Here is a 12226-nt window from a genome sequence, read left to right as displayed (position 1 = left end):
TTGGAATGCGTAGAAGTGCAAAATTCAAATTTACAGCTAAAATTTGTCCTTCAGTCACGTTTAATAGTTTTTTCAGTTTGAATTTACCGGGATCCGTGAAATCATTCAAACGCAGCCGGACTCGCGAATCGATCCGTTTTCCTTTTAGCGAATCTGCCTCCATCTATGTGGAAAGCTCGACAATATCGCAGCCATTTTCGGGTAAATCACATGATTAGGGTGATATTTCAGGAGCGCCGGTGGTTAAGTAATTTTCCAAGATGTTTTCTTCAAGTTTTAAAGGAGTCTGCCTATTAGGTATTATTTTAAATATATTTTATTTACAGATTTTATTCTTATTTTCATTTACAATCTCAAGCGTTTTGTTTTATGACCCACACAAGGCTTGGGAGAAGGCCTAGGCCTAATAGGGGGAGTTGGGAAGGATGTATTAATATTTGTTTTATTATAATATTCTAGTATTCCTATGTGTTGTGAGAGGAGATGATAGTTTCCATGTTCCATACGCGCCTGAGGGTATAAAATTCAACTTGATTGAGCCTTTGAAATCAAATGAAGCCGCTAATGCTCTGAGTGGAATGTTGGCCTTTACTGTATCTAGCAGTGTTAAATGGCAAAGTCTAGCACCCGTAAATCCATTCCAATCTCCAGAAGCGATATTCGTGTTTGATATAATGGGTGTTACAAAGAATCTTGATTTCAATACTGGAGGAACGGTTTTTCCCTTAGAAAATGTAAATAAAAACAAATATATTTACAACTATCTCCGTTTTAATCTAATATATTTGCTTTAGCTGGGCAACTTAGATAGCCAGTTTGATCTCTTAGCATTCCGAACTGCCCAAAGATACGAAGATTCAAAAAGAAAGCCGGTTATTTTGAAATTGGATGCTTCAGATGATGTAAGTAACATTTTTGGTGGTGTTATAACAAAATGCTGATATTGTTGTTTCTTTGGTCTAGTTGTACGCTCCCAAATCCGAAGAAAGGGTAGTAATGAAGAGTGTGCCAGCCGATCGTGAAAGTCGTTTAAATTTAGCGGTCAATGATGACGAACTAAGCCAAACTATTCAAGATGGAACTTACAACATAACTCAGAAAGAGGATGCTGATTTTTTAACCGAGATTGAAACCGTTAAATTGCTACTCAATGCTGTATGTATTTTAAATTTAAAAATATTTTTCTTCATACGCTATATTGAAACGAGAACGTATTATTTATATTTTTAGCATAAAAAAATTAATTCATGATTAAATTAAAATTTTGTTTAATTTTAGATTAAACAAAACAAAGCAACGCTGTTTGATGGAGTTCCTGATATTTATTGGATTCAGTTGCGAGCATTGCAGTCCATTGTGACTCAGTACGGAAGTGATTCGTTTCAAGCCAAAGAAGCAACCCGACTAACGCAACAAATTATATCGGAGGTAAATAAGAGTACATTTGTTTAAATATATTATTATATTATATTCTTTTAATTTATTTATAAATAGTGTTTAAATCATATATTATTAATTTTGTTTCCAGGCGATTAACGTTATGAATGAGGCTTACAACAAACAAGCAGTTGTAGCTGTTTTCAGTCAGATGGCGCCACCAGCGTCGTTAGTGAGAAAAACCCGCGATCTTTTGGAAGATGTTGCCGCCACCACCGAGGTAAGTTGAAAGTGCATTCTAATTTTTAGAAAAGTAAGAGGTCAATGGAAAGAATAACTGTGTAAAACTGCACAGAATTAGTTAAAGCATAAGTGTGTGATACCTTTATTATTAACTTATGGTTAAAGTAGAAATTTGTAATATATTTCTTACAAGAGCAGAAATTAAACATAGGCTTAAGGTAGTTTTAAATGGAGATGATTTACCTACCAAATGGGGGCTTAAATAAAACCTTTTCAAGGAAATTGCCAAGAAGTATGGTAATATTTTCGAAAGCCAGGACCTGAAAGTTACTGTTTATATAGTAGTTGTTAAAATAATGGAAACTGTTCACCTGTAAACAGAACATTGTGTTTTTGCTAAGCCTTAATATGTCAAAAAAAAGCTACCTGGTTATAAGAAAAAACTTGTTTGCTTACTGAACAGGTGAAAAGTTTCCATTATTTCCACAAGCACTATATAAACAGTAACTTGCAGGTCCTGGATCTTGGAAACATTACTTCTTGGTAATTTCCTTAAATGTGTTTCATTGAAGCGGGTATTGTGGGACTAAATATGGAATTATCGAATCTTTTCCTACACCTACAAATGTAAAATGTTAAAATTACATGTAATAGAGATATTTACTAATTTTTAAACCATATTCCTCTGTAATAGTTTTAGACAATCGTTTTATAAAATGTATTTCATCTCTGAAACTTATTTGGAGAAATTAGTGTTAGTCTAGAAGGTATACATGGTTCAAGTTATTATCATTAGCTTCATGGATAGTTCTGGTAAAAGATATACTACAAAATGAAGCGTAGCTAAGTGAAATTATTTTTTCTATAGTTCTTACTATTAGCTTGTTTATACTTTGTTAGAATCTTTATTAATGATGTAACGGGTGAATTTATTTTGAGCGTTACAATGGCTAAATAATTTTTGTATTTGATGGGGGTTTTCTAATGATTTCTAATTTCCTGGGACCTGGCGTATGTCTTTAATACCACTAGTGTTTTGACTTTATCAACTCATTTTTTAGGAAGTTTAAATTAAAAAAAGGGTTTCCATTATTGCAATTGCTGTCCATTTAGAAAATTACTCTTTTATAGAATCTGACGGGAGGGAAGAGACCTTATTACTCTTTAGAAAACAAATTTTTCCCTTAATTTTATGGGCTTCGAAACAGATAGTCGCAATTCATACAAATGGATGGCGATTGAATATTTGTCAGACCCCCCTATATAGAGTGACAAGGTAACCTTTTTTTGACAACAACGAGAAAAAGCTTTCACGGTAAATTAAAATCTTTTATCAGTATCTTCTAAGCGCGTCTGGCAGTCTTTTGAAACGTATGACTGAAATAATTTGTATTTTTATGATTAAAAACTCGAAAAAAAATCAATAAATTGTAAGAAAATAGTATCAGGTAAATCATGCCAAGGTTAATAAAATTGAAATGTCTCATTTTGTTAACTCGCTTTATACTTTACTATTGAGTCTAGAACGCAGTTTTTAACTCTAAAGAAATTTTATTGAGTTTTATAGTCATTAACTAAAAACATAAGTATTTAAGTTAATGACCATTTGTTTCTTAATTGAACTATCTGAAATCTTATTTATTCTAACTTCACATATTTAGGATTAGTAGGCTTATCTATCAGCATTATAGGTAGAGCATAGCGCCAAACCAATTTTCAACGGCGGCGGCGGGAACGATAATTAGTTCGGCGGCGACGTGGCGCGCCGATTTTCAGAAAATAATCGGCGGCGTTGAAAAAAATCGGCGGCGGCGGCACCTAAGGGGAAAAAATGCCCCCCCCCCTCAGAAATAGCGCCAGCCTTTTAATAGACCGCTAGAACTTAAATTGTTAAACACATTTAAAAAAATACATGTTTAATAGAATGTTTTTTATTAAAATAGGAACCACTTGTTTCCAAAACAAAGAAGAGGTAACTTTGGTTACATACTATCAGATGTAACTTATTTAATCATAAGTGTGCCTGAAATAATTTTTTCATAATGATACCTTGTTGCAAGGATATGACGTTATTGACGTCACTTCCCAGTCGATGACGGTTTTATCGTCATCAAAACTAGTTCTCGCGTAGGGGGGGAAGGAAGTTAAAACCAGTTTTACGCGACGTTAGTGCTGTATTTTCTTTGGTGGCTGTGAAACAAGGTCTCATCAAGGACAGTAGATACAGGGACGAGAAAGCAGGGGGAAAATTTGAATATAAACGTCTTCATATTCACGGGGAGTTAGATGTAAACAAACCGCGGTCATTGTTAAGACATGGTTCACCATGGACAGTATTATTGTAGTTAGTTTTTACCATTTTGATGTTAAATTAAAAATAAAACTACGAGCGTAAATAAAAAATGCCCATTTGTTTTGAACACTTAAGCCTCGTCAAGAACCGCTAAAATTAGGTGACCGCCATTTTTTTTATTTACAACTAACTCTCCTTGCGTTTAGGTCGTTTTAGGTGATATATTCCAACAGAGGCCGCCAATACACTTTCTCGTCCCTGTATCTACTGTCCTTGGTCTCATTTAAATTTTTAATACAGATATGTTAAACAGAGGCACACTTTGTCACTTATGAGTAACTATGTCACATATGATACTATTAAACTAAAACATTTACGCTAGTAATAACATTACTGTACTAATTTACTACCATTTCACTAGTATTATTATCTATACACTCTTTTTAGAAACTTTTGCTGGGCGCCGCCATTATCGTACAGACAACCAACGAGCCAGCCCTCTACCGCATAAATTTCATCCCCCGAAATCCGGTTTTTCCCCGCGCATTTAAGTCTATTATCACAAATTATTTTATCTTTGTATCAAAGGAATTTTTAAAATGTAATAGAATAGTTATTGCTGAATGCAGCCAATGCAGCTGATACGTTTCTGTACTTATTACAAAATACGAGGCGAGGCAACTCCAAAGCCGTTTTCGTTTCTATCTGCTGCAGAAAATCTTGGTGCGCGCGGTGCAGTGGTGCCAGATCTTTTGGAAATTATTAATTATTTTTAATTTTATAACGCTAGTACGGTGCACCCAACAGCCTAGGAATCGTAGTACTACCAAAAGAAAAATCTATGTAGTTTAGATCTCAAAACGTAATTATTATACTTTAATAATGGAAATTAATTCGGCGGCGAAATGAAAACGTTTCGGCGGCGGCGTTTCGGCGTTATCTAAATAATCGGCGGTGCTATCCTCTAATTATAGGTCCTAACCATTGAGTTGGGAATAAATAGTGGTACAAGTAAGCCTGGCTGGTGCGGGACCAATTTCAATAAGGAGACTTTATCAACCTTATTGTTCTACCGTGGCGGCATCTGTCTCTAGTGGTGGAAACTATATTGAAATTGAATTTTTTCGCGAATCTGATGCGAAATTGAAATGTATGATTTCTCGTAACAAACAAACCTTTGAAGTTGTTTAAAAATAATTTTATTCTGTCAACACGATCCTTTTTAACTCAAGTTACGGTGAGTTAGCTAGTAATTATTTATTTTTAGCCATATAACTTTACAAAATATAGATGGCGCTACCGCCTAATTATAAAAATGAATTTCGTACAGTCTTATCAGAACAGGTCCCGCGTAACCATGGTAACCGAAATCGTAATTGTAATTCTAGCAGTATTATTCCCAATTCAATGGTCCTAACATGCGGTCATTGGTGCTACCATAAGTCAATAGGATCGTTTCATAAGTTTGTCACTTTGTGGAATATTTTACTGAGAGCTAGTAACGGAGTGACGTCATCACAATAAGAAAACCTCCTCCTAGAGAGGCGCTGTCAAAGGCTACGCGTGACGCGGGAGCAAGCGGACGCAAAACCGCGACGAAGATCGTAATGCAGTCTGTCTTGTGAATAACTCTCAGTAAAACAGCATTTGAATATTAGGAAGGGTCACACTTATGTAATAATATTATACACTTATGGTGCTACAGATTATTCGTAGAAAAATTAGTATTGAGAGATAATGCTGGCTACCTACGCTCGAATTACAAAGACAAAATGTTCAGAGAGCTAAAACATTTAGCAGTTTTGCCACAGTACCTGGAAAAACTAATTCTTTGAAAGTCAGGGAATTTAAAAAATTAGTATAAAATTTAGGGAATTTAATTTTGTTGTAAATAGAAACCTTTACTAAAATATAGTTTAAAAAATGCCAAATTTTGGCATGAATTAATTCAGGTAAATTTCCCGGGGAAAGCCTGGAAAAATAAATTTGAATAAACTGTGGTCTTAGGATTTTAATGAACATTTCGTACCAAAGAATATTTATCTTTCAACGCAATTAAGTACCAGAGCTTGTTTGGCAAGTCCCTAATGTCTAATCAGGCCTGTGCATAATATGCCCTTATTGTTTTAACAAACTCTTTGTAAATGGGTTAACAAGAGCTCGCTGAATTTTCAACGCTACTCGCGCCATAATGTTCCCTAATACGTATAAAAGAAAGAGACTTCCTTCCCCCAACTGCTTTTATCCTAACTCAATCTGGAAAGTTCGCCCCCTAGCGGGAGACGAGTGCATTTTTGCTCTAAATTGATGGGAGTAAAGTGGGGATAACGCGCGGAGGAGAGCTTGCGTCATTAGTCCCCAATTTGGCATTATCGAGAGCGCATAGACTGTGCACAGCGCGAGGGAGATGTTTACCCACTTACGGGAAAGATGGCTATCCATCATTTTGCCTTTACGAGCTGTCCCTTCAACATTGTACAGAGGATAACCCTTTTATCGTGATACGCCATATTAAGCCCGGATAGGCCATCTATAACGCGTGTCTCCCTATTTACAACCGGGACGTTTTTACGCATTCTTACGTGTGCTGAGAGAAAATCATGGATTGGATGTAATCTATCTGTATTAATTCGTGCTTTTTCTGAGCGAGAGCAACTAGTCCCTCTAAGGAGTTTTTGGTCCATAGCTATCTACCTGAGAGCGAAAGTATAGCAAGTCGATATACGTGACCAAAAATTTATTTTTTTACTCTTTGGGAAAATGACTTTGTTGAGACGATACGCGGACATTCAAAGAAATCGCGTACCCTTTCCAAGAAATGCGAAATCCGGCCTGGATTTCTTCAAAATCTCAAAATCAGCCAAGAAATCCAGAAATCCAACGAGAAATCGAGAAATACCAAATTCGGTCGAGAAATACCGAAATCCGACGATAAATCCCGTAATCCGACGGCAAATCTCGGAAACCCGACGGCAAATCTCGGAAACCCGACGGCAAATCTCGGAAACCCGACGGCAAATCTCGGAAACCCGACGGCAAATCTCGGAAACCCGACGGCAAATCTCGGAAACCCGACGGCAAATCTCGGAAACCCGACGGCAAATCTCGGAAACCCGACGGCAAATCTCGGAAACCCGACGGCAAATCTCGGAAACCCGACGGCAAATCTCGGAAACCCGACGGCAAATCTCGGAAACCCGACGGCAAATCTCGGAAACCCGACGGCAAATCCCGTAAGCCGGCGTCAAATCTCGGTAACCCGGCGGCAAATCTCGGTAACCCGGCGGCAAATCTCGGTAACCCGGCGTCAAATCTCGGTAACCCGGCGTCAAATCTCGGTAACCCGGCGGCAAATCTCGGTAACCCGGCGTCAAATCTCGGTAACCCGGCGGCAAATCTCGGTAACCCGGCGTCAAATCTCGGTAACCCGGCGTCAAATCTCGGTAACCCGGCGGCAAATCTCGGTAACCCGGCGGCAAATCTCGGTAACCCGGCGTCAAATCTCGGTAACCCGGCGTCAAATCTCGGTAACCCGGCGGCAAATCTCGGTAACCCGGCGGCAAATCTCGGAAACCCGACGGCAAATCTCGGAAACCCGACGGCAAATCTCGGAAACCCGACGGCAAATCTCGGAAACCCGACGGCAAATCTCGGAAACCCGACGGCAAATCTCGGAAACCCGACGGCAAATCCCGTAAGCCGGCATCAAATCTCGGTAACCCGGCGGCAAATCTCGGTAACCCGGCGTCAAATCTCGGTAACCCGGCGTCAAATCTCGGTAACCCGGCGGCAAATCTCGGTAACCCGGCGGCAAATCTCGGTAACCCGGCGGCAAATCGTGAAATCCGTGGGGATTTTAAACATCGCTAAAATTCGTCTCTACGGAGTCATTCCCCCGAAGTAGTAATAAATGGTGTGACGAAGAACGTATTTGGGTTAACAGAGAATATGTGACGGCAACTATTCGAGACCGAAAACTATCGCTACGCCCCCTTTGGTTCGAAATTGAAACCAAGATAGGTAGCGGCTAAAGCAGACGCTGTTAGTTTTTCCCCAACGTTATTTGACTTTATAAATAATGATACTTGCATTTTAATAATTTTTACATCGTATACAGGGTCACGGTACCTGGAAAACCTGGAATTGCTGGAAAATAAGTTCTTTTTATAAAATAACCTTGGCCATCTTGTTGAAATGTTGCCTCCCCGCTTCAGCTGTGGATCCGTTTTATCTCCCACTAAAGAGCTTATGAACTCATTCTTAGGCATTAGCTGAACTATTCCAGGGCAACATTTCAACAAGTTGGGCAAGCGTAAAGACATTTTATAAAATCAACTATTCAGGGAATATGAATATAAAAATCAGGGAAAAGTCAGGGAATTTAAATTTGGTTGCAAATAGGAAACGTTTACTAAAATATTGGTAAAAAAATTCAAAATAGTGGCACAAAATAAGTCAGGGAAAACCTGGAAAAGTCAGGGAATTTGATTGTGAAAAAACTGGCAACCCTGGTATATTTTTATAAGTTTATTAAGAAGAAAATTCTTATGACTTTTTAATTGGTTTGTAGCAGACGCTAGATCATAGGCGCTACCTCGGAGTAGATAGTGCTTTACGCCACCTATTATGTATAAACACATAGGCACGCGTAAGCCTTTTTTAGGTTCATTTAAATCTGAGCAAACGTCTATCAGTAAAGTGTTATCGAATTATTGATTATAATGAAAAGAGTCGTTAAGCGGCGCTAAACGTATTGACGAATAACCCGACCAATTTAACATAATTACTCTCTCAATTAAAGGCTGTGTTGATTAATCAGCACTTATTTACCTGGATTTCTATTTGGTCTAGGCTCGGCGCGGCGGAGGAGGCGAAGAGAGAATTTTGCGTCATTAGCTTCGTCGCTTTTATTGGTAACGCCTGTACCTTCTCCCGCCTCTTTTCCTCGTTAAAGGGAGTGATGAATAGGGGCGCCATCTATAGGGATACTTAGCGAATCTGTTGGGAGAACTCTTATTCCCTTTATCCGGCCGGGGATGGCGAACCCCTCTGGAGAATTTGTTAGTGCAGGGGGCCCTAACTCCCCTACTCTTGATCAGGTATAAAAAGGAAGGGGTTGTTGAGTTCGTGTATGGTTCGGACACTTCGACTAATTGAATCATATATATCTGGCCACTCCGTAAGTTTCCCGCCGCCGGTAGAGGCGCTGTCACCCCTAGCGGACGCTTTCTGTACGCACTTTCATCTAGTTGAGTTTTTTTTCTCTTTCCGTCGCCCAAGAGATTACGCGTGATACTCGGCGGTAGAAAATGAGAATGGCGAGCGCCATCTAATGATACCTCGAAATATCAAAAACCATTTTTATACGTCAATTTTTATAACCTTCAGCCAAAAAAAAATAAAGATTGTTTAGGTAGGTTTGTTTGAGGGGAATTGATTCTGGTCGGGCTTCTATAAAATCACTGTAGACGGTACAGCCCCCATTGCGAGCATGCTGGCAATATTTTATATTAATTAAATTTAATTGGTTTATTAATAAAATAAAAATGATTTTGTTTTATTTATGGTGCCCATATTTGCTTTGTGTTGGAAGTAATTTTTAAATTTTAAATCGATGATTTTATTTAAAAAAGACTTGATTTAAATCATTGATTTTATTTTAAAAAAGACTTGATTTAAATCAATGATTTTATTTAAAAAATTGGATTTAAATCAGTTTTTATTTTTTTTAAAAGACTTGATTTAAATCAATAATTTTATTTAAAAAAGACTTGATTTAAATCAATAATTTTATTTAAAAAAGACTTGATTTAAATCAATAATTTTATTTAAAAAAGACTTGATTTAAATCAATGATTTTATTTAAAAAAGACTATTTAAATCAATGATTTTATTTTAAAAAAAGACTTGATTTAAATCAATGATTTTATTTAAAAGGACTTTATTTAAATCAATGATTTTATTTTAAAAAATTATTAGATTTAAATCAATGATTTTATTTTAAAAAATTATTAGATTTAAATCAATGATTTTATTTTAAAAAGTATTAGATTTAAATCAATGATTTTATTTTAAAAATTATTAGATTTAAATCAATGATTTTATTTTAAAAAATTATTAGATTTAAATCAATGATTTTATTTTAAAAAATTATTAGATTTAAATCAATGATTTTATTTTAAAAAATTATTAGATTTAAATCAATGATTTTATTTTAAAAAATTATTAGATTTAAATCAATGATTTTATTTTAAAAAATTATTAGATTTAAATCAATGATTTTATTTAAAAAAATTACTAGATATGAATTAATTTTAATTGTCGGTTGTATGTAGAACTCTATTTGAAGGGCCTATTGCAAAGCCTCCCCCCTTCAAAATACTGCGCTTGTTTATTAACCTGTGACCACTATTTACAGATACCTGGCAGAGATGATGCAAAAATTCTGAGACTCGCCTACGTATTCGACAAGAACTTCGCCATTGCATTCGCGACCATCGCCTTCACCAGTATCATCCTTATTTTGGCTATTTTGGGGATCAGCGTCGCCATGTGGTTCATGGATCCTGGAAGGGACTCTATCATCTACAGAATGACCAGCACCAGAATGAAGAAGGACTAATTAACGTTACGATTTAAAATGTAAAGAGAGCGACTCGAGGTGAACTTTTTCATTTGCAAATACATTCCCGCGTACAAGCGCCATCTATTAGGAGAAAAGATGGTAGGCGTTTTTTGTAATTTCTCAAAAAACCCTTTTCAGTCCTACCCAAAATATATAGTTAAAATATTTAATATACTAATGTAAATACGCGTAAATTAAAAGTTATATATAAGTATAAATAGTTTAAAGAATGGAATACGTTTTGAATCAATAGATGTCGCTGTAAACGTGTACCATAAATGTCGTTTTTTCGTTACGGTGACGCGTTAAAATCGAGCCTACTTAAATTAACTAGTCAAGTTTATATTTAATTTGGAAATAATTTTTTCAGTGAATAAAACATTACCAATTCTTTAAATTTAAAAGTTTTGAAACTCGAAATGAGTATTTCTAATTCCATTTAATTCCCCGGCGGCCGAGGCTTAGGGAGTTCAGATTTTAAAAAGTAATTGCATTAACTGCGAATAGAGGGCGTTTTTGAACAATAGGACCGGGGAGTATAACTTTCCCTCGACTCTATCTCCCTTATTTTTTCTTTCAGACGGTGTCGGAATATTTTCTCGATTCCTATTCAACTCAATAGATGGCGCGCGAGTGAGAGAATAGTTTTAGAAAAATCTACTCACTCTCCTCATCTTACTAATGGAATGGGGGTCTCTTCCCGCGATATGATAGGCCCGGCCGTTTTCGCGGAAGCCGGCTGGGGATCTCCGTAGAGTTCACGACCTTCTACTCGCTAAGGCCCAGCCAAATCGTTTCCTCTTTCAGGAGGGGGTAAAAAAGTCAAAAAGAGTGAGATGATCGCGCGGAAAAAGCGCCCCCTATTGTTCTTCAACGGCGGCTTTAGGAAAAATAACTTCATTGGGTGGCAGCTCTTTTTTCCCCCCGCCCGATTTCCTTTTTATTTGACGTCAGGCCTCGTTTACACTAAATTAACCCGGAGATACTCCCTTAAATTGAGTTTTATTAATGCGCCGCCAAGGCCTAATGCTTTTTATATCTAACCTTCTAACTGTTCGTACGAATTCAATAATTGACCAGATGCAGCGTTTTTCGAGCGCCTCATTCCGCCATATTCGCTAAGGAAATCTTTGAAAGCGTCATATATCGGTATCTAAAGTAACTTATCTCAAATTTTTAATTAAAGCGTGATCTATCGGTATCTAAAGTAACTTTTCTCATAGTGTAATTAAAGCGTCGTCTATCGGTATCTAAAGTCACCTATCTCAAAGTGTTATTAAAGCGTCGTCTATTGGTATCTAAAGGTACTTTTCTCATAGTGTAATTAAAGCGTCGTCTATTGGTATCTAAAGGTACTTTTCTCAAAGTGTTATTAAAGCGTCGTCTATTGGTATCTAAAGGTACTTTTCTCATAGTGTAATTAAAGCGTCGTCTATTGGTATCTAAAGGTACTTTTCTCTAAGTGTAATTAAAGCGTCGTCTATCGGTATCTAAAGTCACCTATCCCATAGTGTAATTAAAGCGTCATCTATCGGTATCTAAAGTAACTTCTCATAGTGTAATTAAAGCGTCGCCTATCGGTATCTAAAGTCACCTATCTCAAAGTGTTATTAAAGCGTCGTCTATTGGTATCTAAAGGTACTTTTCTCTAAGTGTAATTAAAGCGTCGTCTATCGGTATCTAAAGTC

General features: G+C 36.8%; 1 protein-coding gene across 1 annotated transcript; it reads left to right on the top strand.

Moving 5' to 3' along the window:
* Positions 1–163: 163 nt before the first annotated feature.
* On the top strand, positions 164–11713 carry ATP6AP2 (ATPase H(+)-transporting accessory protein 2). The gene is made up of 7 exons (XM_090168928.1): positions 164–297; positions 460–734; positions 795–902; positions 964–1155; positions 1279–1428; positions 1529–1657; positions 10332–11713. Exons 1-7 carry the CDS (start codon positions 261–263, stop codon positions 10533–10535), a joined length of 1095 nt encoding a protein of 364 aa, XP_090025054.1. The 5' UTR covers positions 164–260; the 3' UTR covers positions 10536–11713.
* The last annotated feature ends 513 nt before the right edge of the window (positions 11714–12226 follow it).

This window comes from Leiobunum rupestre, chromosome 3, assembly GCF_980474605.1.
Source record: "Leiobunum rupestre chromosome 3, qqLeiRupe1.1.hap1, whole genome shotgun sequence".
NCBI classification, from domain to species: Eukaryota; Metazoa; Arthropoda; class Arachnida; order Opiliones; family Sclerosomatidae; genus Leiobunum; species Leiobunum rupestre.
The sequence above is the reverse complement of the archived record's forward strand: the minus strand, read 5'-3'. Positions and strand labels throughout refer to the sequence as shown.

What these genes read in the sequence shown, in the direction of transcription:
- ATP6AP2 (XM_090168928.1), top strand. Translation starts at nt 261, where the DNA reads ATGTTTTCTTCAAGTTTTAAAGGAGTCTGCCTATTAG. An exon ending in CGGTTTTTCCCTTAGAAAAT is followed by an intron (nt 735 to 794) that starts GTAAATAAAAAC and finishes TATTTGCTTTAG; the next exon opens with CTGGGCAACTTAGATAGCCA. An exon ending in CGCAACAAATTATATCGGAG is followed by an intron (nt 1,429 to 1,528) that starts GTAAATAAGAGT and finishes TTTTGTTTCCAG; the next exon opens with GCGATTAACGTTATGAATGA.